The sequence below is a fragment of the Phodopus roborovskii genome, unplaced genomic scaffold (genome assembly GCF_943737965.1).
Source record: "Phodopus roborovskii unplaced genomic scaffold, PHOROB, whole genome shotgun sequence".
NCBI classification, from domain to species: Eukaryota; Metazoa; Chordata; class Mammalia; order Rodentia; family Cricetidae; genus Phodopus; species Phodopus roborovskii.
The window spans coordinates 55,569,744-55,592,967 of NW_026126433.1; the positions used below are offsets into that span (position 1 = coordinate 55,569,744).

The 23,224-nt window shown below is 39.5% G+C and overlaps 2 protein-coding genes across 6 annotated transcripts in view; one reads left to right on the plus strand and one right to left on the minus strand.

The window, feature by feature from the left end:
* Spata17 (spermatogenesis associated 17) overlaps positions 1 to 19,151 on the minus strand; it is a 159,747-nt gene extending 140,596 nt beyond the window's left edge. The window contains 3 exon segments of the mRNA XM_051185748.1: positions 1,489 to 1,578; positions 19,037 to 19,115; positions 19,118 to 19,151. Coding sequence (XP_051041705.1) covers positions 1,489 to 1,578; positions 19,037 to 19,115; positions 19,118 to 19,151 — 203 coding nt within the window.
* Positions 19,152 to 19,424: 273 nt separating this feature from the next.
* Positions 19,425 to 23,224, plus strand: part of Gpatch2 (G-patch domain containing 2) — a 143,108-nt gene continuing 139,308 nt past the window's right edge. For all 5 annotated transcript variants that reach the window (XM_051186530.1, XM_051186527.1, XM_051186526.1 and 2 more), the window contains exon 1: positions 19,425 to 19,569. In XM_051186530.1, the coding sequence (XP_051042487.1) occupies positions 19,511 to 19,569 (59 nt within the window). In that variant the 5' untranslated portion in view covers positions 19,425 to 19,510. The remainder of the gene's footprint in view (positions 19,570 to 23,224) is intronic.

Sequence of the window (23,224 nt, forward strand, 5' to 3'; positions counted from 1 at the left end):
GACTCTACCATCGTTGCCTCCCAAGGACTCTGTTACAGAGATACCTACCATGCCTGTCTATATGTAAACTTTTTTTTCCTTGGTAATAAATGCCTTGTTCTTTCAATTTAAGATGAGTTCTCAGCCAGAAAAGGCTGCTGTCTGCCAGAATTGGCAGACAGAGCCTGACATTTCACCTTTGAACAAACTGAGGCTCATGGTTGCTCAGATTTCCTAATGGCCAACCTTAACATGGCAGGACTGTGAGCTCTGTCCTTCCATGTCTGGGTTGAGGACAAATAGGCCCTTGGGTCCTGTGAGCATGAGCATGGACTTACCATTTTTCTGCTGTGTGTGTGTGTGTGTGTGTGTGTGTGTGTGTGTGTGTGCGTGCGTGTGTATTGACTCTAGTGTTTCCACATGCCAGACAAGTGTTCTACCACAGACACACATTCATAACATTGAGTCAAGTGTACATTGAAATACTTAGGCTTCCCTTGAACTCACCCCATAAACCAGGTTGGAATTGAACTTGCAGTCCTCCTGGCTTAGCCTCCCAAATATTTAGGGACAGTCCTGTGCTACTAGGCACAGATAAAATACTTCAAAATTGTGTACTATGCACAGTTCAGTTGATATGTTGAGAAATGTCAGAGGAATTATTGATGAAAACAATGTTAAGAGTTTCGAGAAAATAGTTCTTATGTTAACAAACATGCTCCTGTGTTGTCTCATACTCTTCAGTGTTTCTGAGGCATCATGTGAGTAGGAATTTAAAGAATGGTCTTCAGGGCCATGTTTCTAGATTGCACTGAGTGGAAAGCAGAGGCCTCACTTTAAAAATTGGAATTTACAACTCTGGGTAAAATAAGGAAGTGTTGTGAATTATATGCCTCAACTAGCTTTGGTTATTATAGATAAGGCATATTCTTTCTGTAACTTACCAGGAAAATATTTGTTCACATGTGAGATATGACACGGGGAATTGAATTTAGGACCTTATGCATACCAGGCAAGTGCTATACTGCTGGGCAGGCTGTACTGTCTACCCTTCCTCAGAATCAAAGAGAATATTTAAAAAAAAATTCTCTGTGAACTGAAGAACAGCATGGGAGGGATTGATGAGATAGATCCATCATTTACAATTAGAATATCACCATTTTAACAATATTGCTTTCATCAACCAACAGTTGAGAAATACCAAGATTCCTCTTCCCCAGGCCCTTTTGTGCCCCATCAGTTGATTTGTTACTATAAATGTACTTCATGGGGAGGGGGATATCTGATCAAATGTGCTTACAATATTGAGAGTTGTTAAAGGTGTACATATGGCAGATATAATTCACACACGTAAGAATTACTCAGAAGTGTTCTGTATCCCTTTAATCACTTCACTACTGGGTGAAATAAGAGGGTATCTGGGATAAATGCTACACAAACAAGGCCTGCATTTTGGTTTGTACTGCATTTTGGTTTGTACAGGAGGTTTCTATGGCAAAACATATGTACCTGATGTACGCCCGGACCTGGCAGCCACGGAACCAGCTCTGGATTGCCACAGCTGCATCATTCTCTTTCTTCCTGAATGCGTCAACCGCACTGAAACATGTTTTCAAATCATTTTGTTAGTAACTAATGCAATTCTGAGGCAAACCAACCTGTTAACCTTAATTTTTAATTCGTTCTAAGATGGTAATTACAACTCATGTCATTTTAAAGAAATTAAAACACTAAATTTAAAAAAGCACATTTTTAAAAAATGAGCCTTTTTAAAAATTAACCTTTCTCGAAGAAGCCATGAGCTTTCAACAGCTTTGCCTATTTTATTTTTATAATCATCTGTTATACTACTAATTAATTTGGTATCATTTTTTATTATGGAATGAAAAACAATGTGCTACTTTGTCAGTATTTTAAAAACATAATTATTTGAACTTATGGTTTAAATGCCACTACATATGTATCATGCAAAATAAAATGCTTGCATATTTAACCCAATCCTCAGTTAAATGTACTGCCTCTAATTCTAATGAATCTATCATAAAATACCTACTCTGGTAAGCGCCTGCTTATATTAAAGAATTCAGTGAGTGGGTCACAGGTTTATAAAAAGAAACTTAATTCTTAAGTATTACTAACTTACAATGAGAAAAAATTTGAGTTAAGCCATCTTCATGTATGTATCCTAATTAATGTCAATATTATGTTGTATTCCAATTGCCGTTTGATAAAGTAATAGCACAATGGGCTGCAGAATAATATATTTCTTTTAGAAGGTGGTTGGGATACAGTTAGTGCCTCATCTTTGCTGAATGAACACAGTTGGTAATACGGCAACAGCTCTTTCTTATTGACTGTGTTCCTGTAGATATATGCATATGACCATTCATGTTCAGGTGGATATATGTGTACGTGGCGTCTAGAAGTTGGCTTTGGTGTCTTCCTCAAACACTCTTCCTTTATTTTTTCCTCCCTTTTTTTTTAAAACATGGAATCAGTGGAACTGGTGCTCATTGATTCAGATAGGCTGGCCAATAGGAATGAGAGAAAGGGCCCCATTCCCAGATGAACAGCTACAAGCAGAAAATGGCTGCTGAGAGTGGAGAATCAATCTTCCACAGGGTTGAACCCATTAACTAATTATTCAGTACCTCAGCCCTAAAGACATATACATATGCACAAATCCTAAATAGATTGAGTGGTTTTAAGTATATATTTGTTCATTTATATGTATGTGTAACAAAAGCAGAGAAAAAAAGATCATGAATTTGAGAGCAAGTGGGGAAAGGCACAAGAGGGGATAGAGGGATGGGCAATGATGTAAATGTAGTACACATATATGAAATTAAAAGAAATAATGTAGAAAAGACATCCTATGCATTATCTTCAATTTAAATGGTAATAAAGAACCATGAGCTGATAGGCATACAAACTTCTTTCTCCATCTGTTAGTCTTCTCTCTGCTTTCAAATACAGTTAGAGTACACATCTGTGCATAGAAGCATATCTACAAAGACACATCAAGGGACCCAGAAGTCACATGTATCTAAGTACTAATGACAGGTAACACAGGACATAGATAAATCACAGCATTGTCACGAAGATCAAACAATTGGAAAGCAATTTCATTTGAGTTGGATAGATTAGAAAAAAGTAACTTTAGAATTTTTACGTTGCAAAGCTCCAATAGTAATAGCACACAACCATAAACCTGATAAGGTATTTCAAACACAGTAATCAAACATATACAATATTAAATACAAGAAATATTAACTTCGAAAGCAAATAAATTAAATAGATCAATAGAGAAATAATATATTCTTTTAGAACAGTTTTTCCTATTCTGAAGTAAAGTCTTTTACAAAAATAAATCACAGAATATGAAAAACATTGAACATATTCTACATCTGGTGTGTTTTCATGTGTTCATGTGTGCATTTATGTGTTTTCATTGAGGTGTGGTTACTTGAGTGAGCATGTGTATGTGATGAGGCCAATGGTCAACCTCAAGTGTTATCTCTCCTGTTGTCGCTCAGGTGCCAACCTGTTTTGGAACAGGGTTTCTCACTGTCTGAAACTCAATGTGTAGGCTTGGATGGTTGCCCAGAAAGCCCTAAGAACCCCTGTCTGCTGCTGCCTCACGCAGAGATTACTAGCTTCCCACCACACATGGCATCTTCTCATGGGAGCTGAGGACTACTGATCTCAGTTCTCCAAAGCTTGACTACCTCCCCAATACTTAGGATGTTGTTTAAAAGTGATCATCACAATTCACAGCCTCATGGGTGTGCTAGTGAATTTAAAAAGCTGAGACAGAAGGACTTTAAGGACAATCTGAGCTACACAGAGAGACTCTGTCTCAAAAAAAGGGATAGTTCAAGTGTGTGTGTGTGTGTGTGTGTGTGATCTCAATAAAGATTATTACATTTTGTAGAACATCAATTATCCTTCAACCCCCCAAAAGACGATTAAACAGTACCCTTTTATTATTTTTATCAAGTGTTTTATTCATCACAGAGTGAGCACTGTGTGGAATTGCTACCGGTAAAAAGTAGGAAACACAATCCCGGGATTCCGAGCTGGTGGCCTATGATGCTTGCTTTAACATGGCGAACAACAGTCACCTCCTAAGGTCACACAGTGAAGTTTAGTTGCCAACTCTGCTGTTCTTGATAGCTTCCCAAAAATCAAAGGATCTGGTTGTAGGGGTTCACCTCTAAAATTTTTAATCAACAGATGGAATCCACAAATTTTAGAAGATATAACTTACTTAAGGACAAATGATGGGAGATGCCATTCTGGATATATGTTTCTCATACTGGTTAATGAATAAGGCACTGTTGGCCAATAGGAAAGGAAGATAAGAGGGACTAGGAGACAAGGAGGAAAGAGGAAGGAATAAGGAGGAGTCAAGATGGAGAGACTGGAGAGAACAGAAGTCCGGGTCCACTCCCTGGTAAGATAAGACCATGTGGAGATTAATAGAAAAAGGTTAAAAATTAAGACAGAGCTAGCCGATAAGAAACTAGTACCTGGCCAACAGCATTATATCTAATACAGAGTCTTGGTGTATTAATTGGAGCTGGTGCGGCAACAGGACAAGACCAGTGGTGGGAGGGAAAACCTTACTCATTAAAGACAAACGAAGGGAGGGGACAGAAAGTTGGAGGAGACAGGAGAGAGGAAGGGAGACAGAAAAGAAAAGGGGGATAACAAGCTGTGTGGTGGTGCTCACCAGCAATCCCAACCCTCTGGAGGGTCATGAGTTCAAGGATCCTTAGTTACACAGCAAATCTGAAGCCAGCTTGGGCTATATGGCACCCTCTCTCAAAGAGATAAACAAAACCAGTATTGTGTTTTCAAGGTCATCATGGTCAAGTAAACTGAGAATGTAGATTCCAAGTACACAGAGTGGCTGGAAAGAGATCAGCCTTCTTATCAATGGGAAAAAGACAAAATTAATCATTACTTAAACAACTAAGCACACCAAGTCTTCACTGAAGAGGTCCCACTGTGTTTTAAGGAAGCAAACATGCTGTACATCTGAGGGCAAGCCCTTACACTTGAGCTGATACTGATGTGCCATCCAAACCCTGCTTAACGAAAACGCTGTGATGAGAGTGTAGTTCCTGCATCCCCAGCAGGTTCGCCTTGGCCACTGCATCTGCTAGGACCACACCATCCAAGATCACGTAACTGGAAGATCCCTGAAGGTGTTTCTGAAGAAATCCAAGACAGAGAAGGCTTTGAAGAAATTCCAAAAGCCTCAACATCTGCCCCAGGGAAGGCGGGGACAGTGCAATGGAACATGATTAGCCCACACCAGCTGTTTTTTTTTTCACTCCACCAAAGCCACGTGATTAGAGCTGTATTTTCATACTAGAGTACTGCACTAAACACTGAGACAAAAAGAGCCACCTAATGAAAGACAGACTGGTACAGAAACAACACAGAATGCAATTTTATTTTTGTAGAAAATTAAGTTATCAATACATCTGAAATGGATAAAGCATAATAATAGAAAATATACAGCATAAAATTTTGTTCTCATATTTATAAGAAACTATTTAACAGAACACATAGGATACTGCACATAAAGAGATGTAGTTCTTTCCCCCAAATTCTTCCTCCCTGTGGGTTATTGGGCATGGAGGCCAAAGACCGAGACCGGGGCCTGGTGGCTGAAGACTAATGCTCTGAGATCACCACAGAGAAGGCCCCACTGACTGTTCAGGTAGCAGATAAGTTTGTCATTCTTAATCAGTGTGGGAAGCCGTGGTCTACTTTTTGTGCTTACTCCAGTAAGACTTATGCTTCTCAGATTTCTTTAATGAGTGCTGATGACCAGTCTCATAATCCTGTGGCTACAGGTCCTCTCCTCTGATCTCTCTCGAACTGCTTGATCACTCACTCCTTCCTCATTACACCTAGCTGTTCAACCCTATTACTAGGCATATATATATATATATATATATATATATATATATATATATATATATATGAGAGAGAGAGAGAGAGAGAGAGAGAGAGAGAGAGATAGTTCTTGTTCTTGGCAGAACCCAGAATTTGGGGAATGAAACCTGAAAAGAGAGTTTTATTAACCTCTGATTCATTATGTTATTATATAATAGCCACACAATGATCCTTTTGCAATTAAAAAGTGGGAAAATGAAAGAATTCAATATAATCTCTTACAAACTCTCAATTTTTAAGTTTAAGAGAATTATTGATCAAGTTTCTTAATCTCAAATTAGGGTTTTCCTTTTGAATTTCAGTCATAACACCATAAGCACATTTCATAGCATACCAACGAGAATCTAGCAGGAAGAGCAGTGAATAGTGTCAAAGCCAGATGAAAGAATGCCAAGATCGAACACCAGGATCCTGGAGACCCAGCATTCAGCAGATTTGGGATAGGAGATCTTAACTGCTTCACTCCAGGATTTCAAAGTCTACCTGAATAACACAGCAATACCCTAATTCAAAACAATTGAAGATTTTTAAAATGAATTTTTACTTCAAGTGTCTATTCCTGAATATAACGTACACTATGTGGGTACAGGAACCCACGAAAGCCACCTGGAACTTGAGTACAGGTAGTTGTCAGCTGTCAAGTGTGGGAGCTATGAACCAAACCTGGGTCCTTTGCAAGAGCAGCAATTTCTCTTAATGTCTGAGCCATCGCTCCATATCCACAAATAAATACCATCTATTTACTTATTATTATATTATTTTTTAAAATGCTATCTCTGAAGGTAATGGGAAAAACAAATACTAGTTGGCCAGTAAGTTATTCATTGATTCAAAGTTACTTACCACATAAAAGCTATGTGTGAGATAGTATGCTTCTCAAAGACATACATAAAAACATTCTATGTGCATGAGCTTCCAAACTAATATTCCCAAAGATAAGAGGACTAATTAAAACGTGAAGAATTAAATAATGCATTAAAGGGTTAAAAAAATCACAAGTGGAAGCAACTATTTCTAGGAAAGAACATGGGAAGAAGGGATTATAAGAATCATTTGATAGGTTCTCAAAGGGGCAGTGCTCCTAAGCACTGTATCTAAAATGCCAGCGCTGGGATTCCTCCTTAGGTAATTTGGACTCGAAACAGGTAAAGGAACATGCCTCTGCTTGCTTCTCCACATGCTCACTGCTATTTGTCTGAAACCCGCTCTTTGAAAAGAAGGACAGTGTTACCAAAACAGTGTTATCCAAAAGGCTCCCATCAGATTGAGAAGCAATAGTCAGTACTAGTTCAGCCTTCACTTTTTTAAAACTAATGCCTCATAAAGGTCTTATTTCCCACATGGTCTTTTCCCACTCTGTCTCTCATCCAGTTTCCCGAATGGTTTTCTTTTTTTGGAACAAGTTCTCCTTGTGTAGCCCTGGCCTAAAACTATGATTTGCTTGCCCAGGATGGGAAGCATGTCTGACAACACCTGGCACGAGTGATCTTTAAAACATTTTATAACATTATTTACTTTTTTAATTGGGGGTGGGGGCAGTAAGTGCAGGTCAGAGGACAATTTGAAGAAGGTTCTCTTCTGGTGTGTAGATCCTGATGATGAACTTGGGCCTTCAAACTGGGCAAGTTTCCTACTGTTGAGCCACCTTACTGGTCTCTTAAGTTGTATTTTGAAAACTAACTATACACTTGTTTCCTTGAGAGCTTTAAATATCCAACCCCAGATGAAGTTTCAAAACTTCTGAATAAAGTCATCGCCCCCAGAATACAAAACAAAAACCTCCTCCATCTGGCCTAGACACAATCCCCATGTCCCCTTTCATTGTTTCAACTCACATGAGAGCCTTCTATTCCATCCATTGCCTGAACCATGCTCTCCTTGCCAGTAGACCACAAGGTTACTCCTTGAATTGGTTTTCTAACTACAGCCTCCAGGAAGATTGATCCTCATGCTTAAAGCCTTCTCCATACTAATGATAATGTTTATTCTTTAAGGCTTCCAGGCTGGGCTCACATTTTATTCATATCTATTTTCCCACATAGTAAAGTATCCGGTACACTGGAGGATCTGATAAAATGTGACAAAAGAAATAGAGAGAGAGAGAGAGAGAAGGGAAGAAATAAAGGGAAACATGTAAGACTTGAAATGAAGGCAAAAGACTGTGGCTTTCAGAATACGATATGTAATATGGAGAGATACAGAATTCTCTGAATTAAAGTATAATCACTCTGACGGTGAACTACACATCCTCATAGGTAACAATCTTTGATTTATAAAGTTTAGATAGAAGGACCCTGTTTCAAAAAGACAAAAAAAAAAGTTTATAATGAAACAAAAGAAAAGAAACCAAAACAAACAAACAAAAAACTGGCCCAAGTATAAGATAAAAATATAATGCTGTGTTGCTGTGTCATAGAAGTGAGTGGAAATACATCAAGAAGGAATTGGTTTGTTACTGACTTGACTGACAAGTATCAAATGCCATGGGATTCCATGGTAACAAGGTTACTGTGCCAGGAGCTACAGGGTAAGGAGAAGTCTTTCATTTTTCTTTTCAAATTGTATCTGAGTTACTAGCATGATGTGATAGAGAGGCATATAAAAGCATCATTTATGATGCACACAGCAAGGACACAGCAATACAGGGTCCATTTGAGCAGGGAGCTCAAAGAAGACGCAAAGATAATTCCATTCAACAAGGCAGCTATGAGATAAAACCCACAACAATATAGGATAAAGCTGACTCTTCCTGTTGGCCATTTCCCATCAACTGCTAATGTGACTCTACTCAATCTACTTCCCACTGTAATGCAGTCTGTTTAAATGACTGAAACTTGTTTTCTTTTTCCTAATCAATAGTCAGCAGATCTCTGCCTCTGCAACAAAGACAGACAGGGATAAGGCACACAGCCTCACATAATACCATTCAGAGGTCACAAATTACTCATTACACTCACCGTTAGTAAAATGCACACTAAACTCACCATTCTCTTCTGTTGTCACCAGATACCCAGAACATAAGCAGCAAAGTTCACAGCATTTTGAATTTGTTTTTAAATCTTTCCTGGTGACACCATTCAAGTGGCAAATTAATCCATTTCTGGAGTATTAACAATAATGTATATAAATAAAAAAGGAGTATGTTGTATTTACACACACACACACACACACATCACAAAACTGAAGAAACACTAAAAAATCACTAGTAGCCAATGTACCACTATGTTTTAAATTACACACTGAAATCTTACTTCCATAGATATAGTTTTCTGCTCCTCTTTAAAAAAAATGCTTCAAGTGAAATTTACAGATACTTTGGTCAACACTGGGATGCTTAGTGCTCACACAATTTATCATGAACCACTATATATTTTATATTTAAAATGAAAATCTAGGGGTAACACTTTATTTTAATGGTAAAATAATTAGTTTCAGATTATAATGTAAATCCTATAGCAGTGAATAAATTATGACCTCTACATGGATTTGAAATAAATTTATTATGATCAGTGTTATCACAGCGAATACTAAATGAATTAATAGTGATAAAAGACCCAGAGTATTAACAGCAAGGCAATAAAACATCAAGAGGAAGTAGGAAGTTTTTGGTTGCCTTGTCATCAACGTATAGGCATGGTAACTGAATAATACGTGTAGACATCAGAGGTCAGGAATTCACAGGCAATGAATAGAAAAGTGAAAAGAGTATATGGGTAGGTATCATTCCAGTAATATGCCAATATTGTTTTTATATCCACAGACTAGGCTCAGCCTGACTCACATATATAAGCTATGAATAAATAAACACAAACCCAATACTCACTCCTCCTTTTTCATTACCAGACAATGCATAACTGTTTTAGACTGTAGGGATAATATTCTAACATTGACTGGCCTATGTTATCAGTTATGTTGATGTGTATAATGACTGGTTTGCATATAATTTTGCTAGCCCTTAAGTTTTTAGTCTCCTTAAAGGGAGAAACTCTACTTAACCCAGTTTTTACATTATAATCATCACTGTGTTCTGATAAAAGGCACTTGATGCCAACAAACAGGGCTACTCTTAGGAACTGGAAGCTGCATTTTTGTTTCTCACTAATATTCTCATCAATGAAAATGGTGCTGAAAGAACCTTAATATTAGATCATAAATCAGGAAACATCACTGTTTGTCACAAAGATTTCTATTATTACTGCATGCTAAAGTATCTTTTATTTACTGTTCCTCATTTCCTAAATAAACACATAAGTAGTGGGCATGAAAAAATATATCTCTGCTGGACAATTTACAAAGGGATAAAGTCATATGGGCTGTTAGAGTCTGCATGAAGAAGAAGACCCACACACTGGGGCTGAATGGAGCAGCACGTCATTGTATGTGCCTAGAAAGGTATGCTCTATGGACAAGAAGCTTGGTGTCATGGCAAGGTGAAGAAAGGGTCTACCTGTGGGGGCAGGCAACATAGCTACTCAAACCTCAAATTTGGTAAAAGCATACCAGTTGTCAGGGAGACAGACTGTATCCAGAAGGGACTGAGGTACCCCCTCTGAGTCGAGAGGAGTTTGGTTACTCACAGGAAAAGGAGCCCAATAAAATAAGCATAATTAGGATATCAAGAGACAAGCTTCTCACAGCTGGAAAAATGGAGGGAAGCCAGGTCTGGTGGTGCATTCCTGGATACTGGCTATTTAAGATGTGGACAAGAGGAATTCTGGGAGTTCAGGAGTTTAAAGAAACAGAGCACTACACAAGGAAACTCAGAGCGTGAATATTAAACAGTTTTCAAAATGTACTCCTGTTTTTACTATCCACACAGACTGACACAGAAATCAACACAGGTGTCTTAGTGCACATATATACATAGCCCTTAGCTTATCCATTAAGTGTAACAATACCTAGAAAGCACTCCCAGTGACAAGAATGGAGAAATGGATGGTGAGGAGACAGGGACACTTTCTTTTGTCAGAAAACAGGGACTACTGTGATCAGGATGTACACATTTTACTCCTTTAGATGCTTTTAAAAGCTACATTTGTGTGTGCATGTGCATATCATGATCATGACACAGGTGTGGAGGTCAGAGGAGAGTGTGTGTGCTCATCGTGACAAGAGTGTGAGGTCACAGGAAAGTGTGTGTGCACATGTGCTCACCATGACAAGGGTGTGAGGTCAGAGGACAGTGTGTGTGCTCATCGTGACAAGAGTGTGAGGTCACAGGAAAGTGTGTGTGCACATGTGCTCACCATGACAAGGGTGTGAGGTCAGAGGACAGTGTGTGTGCTCATCGTGACAAGAGTGTGAGGTCACAGGAAAGTGTGTGTGCACATGTGCTCACCATGACAAGGGTGTGAGGTCAGAGGACAGTGTGTGTGCTCATCGTGACAAGAGTGTGAGGTCACAGGAAAGTGTGTGTGCACATGTGCTCACCATGACAAGGGTGTGAGGTCAGAGGACAGTGTGTGTGCTCATCGTGACAAGAGTGTGAGGTCATAGGAAAGTATGTGTGCACATGTGCTCATCATGACAAGGGTGTGAGGTCAGAGGACAGCTCACGGGAGTCAGTTCTCTCCTTCCACCATGTGGGTCCAAAGATTCAAACTCAGGACAAGATGTTTGGAAGTGGGAGGCTTTACCAGCTGAGACATCCTATCTGCCCAATCTATCCTCTTTTAAAACTGCTGCATATATACTTAATGTATAAAGAGGTAAAAATTGACCCCAGTTTTTTCTTACAAAATATTTTAAAAATGCCTTTGCATAAATAACATTATACATAAAATTATCTTGTACACAAATTGTATACATAGAAGTTCTTCCCCATATGAATGGAAAAAGTGACATTAATTACATGTATTTTGTTACTGTTTTATTTTCAAGTTAAAATTTATATTACCTAACTGTACATTGCCCTATATTGTGCAATATTACTCACTTTTATTTCTCACTTTTTTGGGGGGGTGTTGATTGTCATTAGCCCATGCTACCCTAAAACTCCACACCTCTCTGAAGATAGCCTTCACCTCCTTATCATCCCACTTGAGCCACCAACCCTGGCCTCACTTTGATTTCCAAATCTCTTTCTCAGAGTGCTCTATGGTATGGTCAGTGAGTGGATAGTTTCACTACTTCTTTTAAGTTTTGCTTGTTTGCTTTGAGGCTAACCTCAAATTACAGCAATCCTCCTGCCTCATCTTTCTAAGTAGAAGGATTACAGCTGTGAGCCAATACATCTGTCTTACACTATAATCTTTATACTTTTGCTTTACTATCTTGCAATACTTAATAACCATTCTTTAAATGCTATTGAGGCAATTATACTTTGATCTATTTCAAACAACACATTCACATAAATGTAGTTAGAAGGCAAGACAAAAATGGTGTAAAACTTCAGATTTGAAGCCAATGAAGACAGTTATTTTATAATTGTTGGCTGGGGAAGACTATTCCAAGAGAGACTAAAATCCTTAAAGCCAGAACATCTTTACTAATTTTACTACCAAGAATTTAAATATGGCCTGGCGGTGTAGTATTGAGTGCATTCTCACACTCCAAAGGCCCAGAATGCCATCCCCAGTACAAACCCCACAGTAAATATGGTAAGTTAAGAGATAAACTAACTGTTGCCTCTTTACATCAAAATCAAGTAAATCATCCACCCCTGGCGCTGGTTTAGGACTGGGCAATGAGGGCAGGCTGGGCAATTTTGAGAGTGTATGCAGAGAACACTCATGTGGACTGAAGCAGTGTGGAGAAACTGATCACAGATGCTGGAGAAATGACCTATGACAAGATTTGGTCATGAAACATGCTCATTTGCTGATGTTTTGAATGCTTAGTGTGAAGCTATATGTGGTGTTTGTGGAAACTTTAGGACACACTATCCCACTTGAACATGTGGCCCTGCCAGGCCTTACCTTTTTCACCATCCCCTCTGCCTTGCTAAAAACCATTAGATTACATCCCTAGCCACCAAGGTCTATTCCCTTATTTGTCCACACCTTTCTCCTGAGGCTGACTACCAAAGTTGAGCCATCAGCAGCTCACCTTGGTATACCTAATTAACATGACCAATTAAAATTAGTACTTCAGCCTAACACTGAGTTTCCCCCTTTACCTTTGTAAACCACCATATTTGCCTATGTGCCATGTGTATCTCCCCTCTATTCAGAGACAGTCTTTTGTCCTTCTGGAACAAATATTCCTGCCCCTTTCCCTTGTCCCTTCCCCTTCTCCCTCATCCCCTATCCCCTTTACCATAACACCCTAGCCCATTCCAACACAGACCTCTCCTTCTTCTCAAGAGTGACACCTGCAAGGTCTTTGCTGCTGGTTTTCTGTCCAAGTCAGAAAACAGCCACTTTAAGTTTTTCTTCCCTCCTTAATAAAGGATATCTTTATGAAAGCAGGTGTTTGGATGTTGTTTGTGCTTAATCCAGGGTCTGGAATGGAGTCCGTGCTGTGTAGGAGTCCCCTTCAGGATAAAGCAAGGAGGATGTTCATCATGAGGACTCATTGTTTTAATTAAGGAAGGAATGACCTGTTGGTCTCTTGGTTTTAGAGGGTTTGGCTCAGTTGGTACAATTGCTTGGGAAGGACTAAGGATGTGTGGTCTTGTTGGAGGTGTCACTAGTGGCAAGGCCTTGAGGTTTCACAAGACTCGTACTTGTTCATATATTGCAAACTGCAGTCAGCTGACTATGTGGAGTCAGACACAATTTACTACAGTGATGGAAACAACCAAGCCATATTCAGAACAGTATACTGAAGGTTGGTGTAGAACACTGAACCAGGAGCCACTATCAGTCTTTTCTGGATAGCAGTATAACCATGTATCTGTTTTTCAAATTGACCTAGGAAAGGCAGGAGGGACTCATGTATTTGAGGGACTTCTTTGAATGCAGGAACTTAATTATTTAAGCATTGCTTATACCAAGTATACATTTGCACAGAAAAAGATCGAATTACTAGATCTATCTTTCTGCTCTTTGGCAATTGGTTTAGACTAACCCTGATTTTCCTTAGCTACAATGTATGAATAATAAAAAGTACCACACAAAGTAACTATAGTTACATTTTTAAAATCTTTGTGTGTGATGTATGTGATGTGATGTGTATAATGGTGTGTGTGTATGTGTGTAAGTGTGTTGTGCTTATACATTCATGTACAACATCATACATGTGGAAGACACAGATCAATCTCTCAGGCTGCCTTGTCATCCACCTTGTTTGAAGCCATGCTAGGCAGACCACAAGTCTTACAATATTCTCTGTCTCTGTCTCTTGGATCACTGGAAGAGCTCTAATATCCCACTCAGCTTTTTGTGGGTTTGAACTCTGGTCCTAATGCTTGCATGGGACACATGGAATTATCTCCAGCTCACATATCACATTGTGTGTGTGAGAACAGTTAGTAGCCTGCTCTTCACACAGTAGGTATTCAGTAATAATTGTCTCTCAGTCTGATCCCTTACCTATGAATCCACCACTCTCTCTTAGAGGGGCTGAGATCTTGGTACTTCATTTATGGAGTTGTCATTATACTTCAAGCCTTCTTCCTCATGAACAGATTTTTTTCACATCCTGATACATATATTTCTCCTTGAGGCTATGTCAGTTAAGATTTTTGTGTAGATCATGAATACTTTCATGTATTTACTACATGTACTTTATAATTATTTAAAATATTAATTTTAATTTATTGAAGTAGATTTGGCTTAAATTTTTTTGAGACACAGCCTTTAATCATTCTCATCTTTGCCAAATGATTTAGACTAACTAAAACTGACTTTCCTTAGCTATAATACATGAATAATAAAAGGCACCACATAAGGTAGCTATACTTAGCTTATGTTTAGCTTTGGCTGTCCTGGAATTCACAATGTAGACAAGGCTGGGTTTAAACTCATAAAGATCTGCCTGCCTCTGCCTCCTAAATGCTGAGATTAAAAGTCACCACACCAAGTAAGTTAAAAATTATTAAGAAGCAAAAATCAAGCCAACAAATGTTAATAAAAGATGAGAGTAGAGGAGGAAAATAGAAAAAAAGGTAAACAGAAGCAAAACTACTTATCCAATTTAAAGATAAGTCAGATGTTATTTCATTGCTTTTTGTTTGTTTGTTTATTTTTCAAGACAGGGTTTCTCTGTATTGCTTTGGAGCCTGTCCTGGAACTTGCACTTAGACCAAGCTGGCCTCAAAATCACAGAATTCGAGGGAATGAAGGCTTGTGTCACCAATGCAGGGCTCTTATCAAAAATTATACTGTACTAGTCGTTTACTGAAAACCTCTATGTCTTTCTTTCTCAATCAGGGCAAAACTACATATCACAATCACCTGTAAGAACTTCACAGGCCCTGGCCCAGTGTGTCATTCTGAATTGCAGGCACTGTTTTCAGAACACCATTTTTGTCACACTTCACTTTTCTGCTGTTGTGATAAAATACTGAGCAAAAACAACTTAAGGAGAACCAGGTTTATTTGGTTGACAGCCTAGAGGCCATCTTCTGGAGAAGCAAAGGCAGGAAATCAAGGCAGTCACCTAAAGGTGGGAGCTGAGACAGCTCCATTGGCCATGGCCATTGCTAACTGGCTTGTTCAGTTACCTGCCTTAGAGAGTCCAGGTCCACCTACCCAGGAATAGCACTGTTTAGAGTGTGCTGGGCCTTCCTGTGCCAATTAGCATATAAGAAAATGCCCTATAATATGCCCACAGGCAAATCAGATGGAGACAGTTCCTCAGCTGGGGTTCTCACTTCTGGGTTGTGTCAGGTTGATAACAAAACTAAACGAGCTGACTTTTAATATCTTCTTGAACATTCGTAACCATAGGGCATTAGCACTTGGTATTCTAGCTTCAGACAGCTCTTGCCTAACAAATCTACCTAGTATCCCCAATCAATCTTTTTGATGGGTCTCAAATATTCCAAACATCTCCCAATCTCTCCTACAAAAAAAAAAAAAAAAAAAAAAAAAAAAAACAAACGCATATGTGGTAACAGGTGTTCACCTTACCTTGTTCTAATCTGTTACACTCATCCCAGGGTGATACTGCATATGTTTATGTTCTATTCCCCCCAGGACTTTTTGTGACCTGTTGTATGCTGCATATTTACAACAGTAAATAATACATGCTCAGAAAATGTTTTAATCAGTGGCTATTTCAGTCACAGCTACAGCACTGAGAAGCTTATTAGTATTATGTTCTGATGAGAATGAAAAAAAAACCCTAAAATGAATACAAATCAATGTAAGAAGTTGCAGAAAACTTAGATTAGCTTAAAACAGCATAATATGTTAAATGCCTATTTGTTAATCACAATAATGAATGGGAAGCTAGCAAAACAGCTCATTAGAAATTGGTTTTGATTAAAGCACTCCAAATTTGCCTCAGTAATAAGAAATATGGGAATTATATAATTCCTATAACATAAAGAAGAATCGTTTTAAATTCTTTTAAAAGATAAGATCTCACACAATAGTTCAGGCTGACTTTGAACATATTATTTAGTCCAAGTGCCAGGGTTACAAGAATGAGCCAAAGTGCCTGGCAGGATCAACATTAATATTACAAATAGAATTTTATAGAAAATTTAACATGTGAAATTGTCAAACCTTCTTACTTAGTGATATATTTTCTCAACACAACCATCTTTCTCCTTCAGCATTGTTCTAGTGCCAGTAATGAGGTAGAGATACCTTTTGTCACTATCTTGTTATGGACATAGAAGAAAGGCATGAAGCCAAGACTACCCCCTTCCTGTGAGTGGATTCTCAGCTGCTGTTTTCTCAAGCCAAGTTGACTGGCAGTTTGGTACTTTCTACTTCACCATCCAGACCCGTGTGATGGAAAGTGAGTTTTAAGTCCAATGGAAGTATACAGCATTATGTAATCTTGCACATAGTCTGTACACTAATAGATCCTCATCTCCCTTTCCTTGTCGGAGCGAGAATAAATATAAAACTCAGAAGAATGTCAAAGAATTGCACCTAAAATGCTACACAGCTGTTTTCCTACAGTCTCCCTTTTAAATGTCAAATGTAGCCCCACAGGAATTCCTGTCAGGGATGCAGATTTATGTCTCTGGGACACACTGAATCACAATCTAGATGTTTAACAAATTTCCCAAATGATTCTGGAGCACATTAACATTCAGAAAGAACTAATATATCCAATAACTTGGGAAATGACAATTTTTCACATCATTTTCCTTTAATTTTCTATAGGTTAATTAAAAATTCTATTGCATTTTATTTTTACTTTTAATTTACAGTTTGCACATGTTTGATGAGGTCAGAGGACACTTTTAAGGGATCTGTTTTCCATAGGGCTTTGCAGCAGGTGCTTTTATCTACTCTGCTATCTCTTCACAGTTCGTATTTATATTTTATATGATTCCTTTTTGCCTGTGACCTCACTAGCCAAGCTTTTGTCTAGTTCTACAATTTCAAGTTTGTATTCCTCCTAATTTTCTAATCCAGTCAGGAAGAGGTTGATTGTCCTCAGAATATCCATGCCCCTACTGCACTAGTGGACATACCATCTGGAGTAGCTCAGTGTTTACAGCTGTGTGTGATCGCTAATGACTTGTTTCCTCCAACAGCCTGCACAGCACACCCTGCCACTATGAATACCAGTGAGCAGTAAAGAAACTGGCAGCTCTGTTTTGACTTAACATTTCTCCCCAGCCCCCAGTTATTTATTTATTAATTTTTCAGAGACAGGGTTTCTCTGTATTGCTTTGGAGCCTGTCCTGGAACTTTCTCTGTAGACCAGGCTGGCGCCAAACTCACAGAGATCCTCCTGTGTCTCTCTCCCTAATGCTGGGATTCAAGGCATGTGCCACCAACTCCCGGCTCCCATTTCCCCTTAAAATGACTCTGTTCCCGTAACAGGCTGTTATGAAGGATGGAAATGGTTTCAGTTTATATATGGGTGACATAAACAAATAAAAGCCAGTCACATAACTCTAAATGGATGTTAGTTTCTGGGTGCTAAATATAAGAATTCAGCTGTTCTATGCTTAAAGATTATTAATTAGAAATTTCAGTAATGCCATTATTCAGCAAATTATTATTGTGGCTATTACATTTCAAGAAGTAGGGAAGGCACTAGAGACTGAAGCAATGGTTAAGAAAAGGCAACTCTGTTGTTCTTATAGCACGAGGAGGACCCATGCTATCTCACAAAAGTTATAATACTGAGTCATCATCCATGTTTGTCGTTAGAGGTGCAAGATGAAATAACAAAATCATAGGCGAGATGTATTACAGTAAGGATGGCTTGGCAGGACTTTCTCACATCGATGTGTTTTTCAGCTTATTTGCAAGATCACTGTATTTTATCACGATGTAATATACTTTTTGTGGTTGCTTCGAAGTTAGAAAAACTGCTGGCCCATTGCTTCCAGTTTAAATGATATTTTTCACGGCCCTGTTTTGGGGGTAGGGGTGAGGGTAGGGGTTGGAGAATGCTGCCTTGACACTTGCCCATTTACTGGTACTAATTATCTTGTCACAATGCTTTAGAAACATACATCTTAAGACAAATGCATGACAGAACAATTGAATTCCATGTTAGTGAGATAAGAGAAGCTAAAATTCCTTTTTGGATACTGACATTCTGAGCTCGTGGAACTTACTGGGGAAGCCTGGGCAACATCAATTAGGCCCTAAACCTTTAGTGTGGAAAACAGGTTCCACCAAACCAGATTGTTCCATAATGATTTTTAAGTACCGAAAACACAATATTTTGAGAAAGGAAGACTCCCATATAAGGCCCCAGGGAGTCTTGAATTGTCTATGTAACTAAGGCTGGACTGGACTCACAGTGATCCTCCTGCTTCCGTTTCCCCCGTGAGGGGTTACTTCACCCTGGGCTTCACTTTATAATCTTCTCTATGCTGGGCTTCTCTTTAGAGCGGATCGACCTATTACTAGCCTCTCGTGTACATATATAATCCACCTGTGTAATATACTTCCGATCATGCCTGAGCCCACAACCAAGTTGGGTAGTGGATTTTCTGAATTAAACAATGTGTTAACAGGAACCTTCTCTTGCAACCCCTCTACTCACTACTCACCGGTTCCTAAAGTAGTACTGAGTTTCTAGAAACGACGACCGAGCCTGAAGCTTGGCTAAAGTAGCCATGGCCTCCAGGCCTGGGGTTTACTGGAGTTGTTACTAGGGGTCTCCATGGCAACTGGGCTGAACCAAGCGCACTTCCGACTTACTGCCCTTCCCTTCCTCTCTGCCGCAGTTTCAGGCACCCCGACAGACGGAGAATTCGGATTTTTAATTTTTTTTTTTAGACGTGTAAACCGACTCAGCCGTCCCGTTCCTTTCTTCTCCAGAGCTACTAAGAGGGCTGACGGGGTCACCCCGCCGAAGCGCAGGGGAGCGAATGGTCGCTTCCGGCTTCCGGTTTCCGCCTCCAGCCCGTTTCCGGAAGTCTCTCTCGAAAATGCTGTAGTGCTGTGTGCCAGTGGCCGGGGCCGCGGGTCTTGGAGTCGGTCCTCGGGTCTGAGCCTCGAGGCCGCGCTCCCGGGTATCGTTGATGTTCGGGGCCGCCGGGCGCCCAGCGATCGGAGCCGCCGCCGCCGCCGGGAAGAGCTGGTGAGACCGGCGGGCCGCTGAGGACAGGGCGGGCGAGCAGGCGGGCGGCCCCACGGGGCTCCAGGACCAGGGACGTCAACCGTGCACTAAGTCCCTCCAGACCCGGTCCCCGCTGCCCCCGCTAAACTGCTCACTTTGTACCCGATTCCACGAGTGAACGGAGTTACAGAAACCCACAGTTCTGGAAGTTTCTTAGTGGGAGAGCTGCGAGGCTTCCCACACTCGTTGCAAGCTCGGTTCCCATAAACGCTAGCAATGCTCCACCACCTAGAAGGTTCTGTCCTAGTTGACGAGAGATGGGTGGTGTCCGGCAGATTTAAGTTTGGGTTGGAATTGGTCTTTAGTGGCCATGGCCTATTGCTCTAAGTTTTCAGAATGCTTTTGCAAATCACACTTTATCCTTATGGCATCCCTGCGATAAGAGGCAAAGTGTTCCTCTGCCTGTGAGTGCTAGGTTTGGATTTTCTAGTTGAAAGCCCTGGTAGCCCACCCTTCCCCGACCCCATTTCTTCCAAGGCCTTTCTTTGCACATAAACATAGTGACACAAGAAAGTTGATATCCTACCGACAATCTTGAAACGTAAAATCTGACCAGTAAGTCAGAGAAATATGATTTTAAAGCCAATGCCTATTTCCAGGGTCAGAGAGAACATGAGGCATTCTGATGGGCTGTACTATCAGATTCTTTTGCCTCACCTACAGCTGAAAAGTTAAAGGAATATCTTACATGCTACAGATCATTTTTTTTTTTTTTTTTTTTAGCGAGTGTCAGTTTTCTTGTGACTTTTAAGTTCTCACAGCTCTCAGATAGTGAAAAAAGAGAGTGCTTTTTAAAAATGAGTAATTTTAATTGCTGTAATGAGCTTGGAATAAGAGTCATAGTTCTTAATGTGTTAATTTTTATAAGTCTTGTACATGGAGGAACCACTACACTTAAATATGGTAAACCGACTTCCCAACATCCTGGTGTTTCCTCTCAAGTGTACTTTCACTATATGGTATCTTGGAAAGGAACAGAGGTGAAATGTGCTCTCTAGATTGGTCTGGTCTCACTGGAGATGAAGGAATTTGTACAGTAGTTGACAAAACAAACCACCTGTGACCCTTTTCCCTCGTGTTCCACTTTCCATCTCCTGCCAAGCAGATGCCCCTGTACATTACTCATCTATTGAATGGAATTTACTTGCTGGACTCCTGACTTGACAGGACAGTCTCATTTCTGATGAGACAGTAGTGTCCTTAGCACCTTTTGGTTTGTGCTTTTGAAAGAAATTTTCAAAATCTGTCCCGGTTGGCAGAAGAGATGTGAACCACAAAGGGGGAATCCTGTATCTTCTCGTCTACATGCACAACTCTGCAACCGCTCAGTCTTCCTCTCCCTCCTCCCCTCCTTTTTTCAACACTCTCCCCTTTTCCTTCCCCCTCCTCTCTTCTCTCTTTCCTGGGCCTGTTTGAGTTCTGCTCTATAGCCTAGGCTGACTTCCACCTGGTGGTCTGCCTGTATCAGCCTTGGAAGTTACACAGTTAGGGATTATAGGCATGCCCTGCCTTGCCCAGGCTTTGGTATTTCTTAATGCAATTTTTTGTTCCATTCATTGAACTGCCTTGCATGATTGTCCTTTCCAAATGTGAAATTCCCAAGCTAATGGCTGCTACCACTGAGTAGTTAATTGGTGTTGGTTCTATCTATGTATGTCATATCATGTAAATTTATGACATGTCATGTACATACAATACATTCTTTACCTTTTAGATAAGCTGACAAACAGAGGTGAAGGTAATTTAACTAACTTATCTAAGTGATTTGTTTGCTCTGTGATTTTAGTGTATATACTTAAAGAAAATCCCTCACCTCCCTAATATACTCTGATATGTCTGACTAATGTAGCATTTTTGGCATTTATGGATTAGAAAAATGCATGTCCAGATTTGTAAACCAACCTACAATTTTGGAGGTAGTCTGTTTTCATTTAAAAGACTGTTTTGTGGCTTTGTTTTAAGAACAGTAAAAAGCCATTAAAATGGATTCTGGACCTTTGCTTCTGAAATTTCCTTCTTATTTGGTTGATTTTCATTATACCTGGAAAACTATATAATAAAAACTGCTTGTTTTGAGTAGCTGATTTTTTTTGCTGGGGGGGGGGGGAAGGATTGGTTTCCTAAACTGTTAGGCGTTCTTTATTCAGCATACTCCCTCAGTTAAGATCAAAACAACAGAAAGTCTGATTTGGGGCAAATAATTTTGGGGTAGCTTCTTAACATTCTTGTATGTCAAGCTGGAAGCCTTCAAGTTACTTTGATAATTTTGTATTCGTTTATGCCTTTACTTAAACTATTAGAAATACCTCTCTTAAAATCCATATTGTCTGAAGATTTTAGTAAAATTACATTTACTGAGTCAGTCTTCGGATTGTATACCCTACATATTCTTATCATCTGATTATTGTTAAGCAGTATGGTAGGTACTCATATTTAATCTTTAGCAGTTTTCATATTACTAATCTAGAAATTCAAGATATGTATTTTGTAAATATTTACTGTGCAATTATCATGTATAAGCAATAACCAAGCCATTTCTTACCCTACCAAAGCTTGTTGACAGAATGAATTACTTTTTAAATTCAAAATTTTTCTAGTTTTTGACTTAGACTCTGATTGCATTTCATTTAGCTATTTTTTTAAATGAATAATTGACATTTTGAAAGTAATTAGAGGCAATGAGAAATGACTTGAAGTTAGTCACTAAATGAAGTAACAGAAAATAAAATAATGGCCTCTGGGTTTAAGAAATGAGCTCATGTTATTAAATCATTAGCTAAAAAGTATAAGTAGACTTAGACTTCATTTTTCCTTTTTTTTTTTAAACACTTAAAGGTTAACCAACTAAGTTCTTAAAAAAATTTCTAGGATAAAGAGGAAAGAAAGTTTTCTCAAGTGTTTCCTGTGCCAAAGTGAGAAAGCTGCAGCTTCCAGCAGACCCCACAACTGGATACACTCAATGGAGCTTTGGCATCCTTACTTGGAAAGGATTCTCCTGCTTGTTGAAAACTTTGTGATTCTTACCTGGGCTCTTTAATCCTCTTGTTGTTCACTTCTGTGTATTAGAGCAGGAATCAGATGCACTGAAGATGGGTTCTCAACCCTGTAGCCCAGAATAGCCCAACATTTGATGGAATTCTGCCTCTTCGGTGCTGAGACCACAGGCATGATCCACCACACCAAGCCAAAAGACAGCATTTCTTTTTGTTCTTAAAAATCCATCTTTTCATTTATGTTCCTGTGTATATGCCAAGGAGGTCATGAGAAGTTATAGGAGCCTCCACCCCACCCACCTGCCTAGCTGGAGACTCGGGGTTGTGAGCTGTGCTACTTAAGAGATGGACATTGAACTTGGGTCTTCTGGAAGAGCACTAAGGATTCTGAATTACTGCTGAGCCATCTTTCCCCCCATGAAGCAGCCTCTTCATAAATGTCTAGATCAAGAGCCATTTCTGTGTTGTTCTGGCAGTTTGGGCATGCTGGCAAGTGTTTTACCACTGAGCCACACCCCTATTGTTCTAGCTTGACATAAAGACTCATTTTGGTAAATAATGTATGTTTAAGGAAAGAAAATTTTAAGTTCCAGTGAGCAGCAGAGCAGCAGGAACTTTTACAC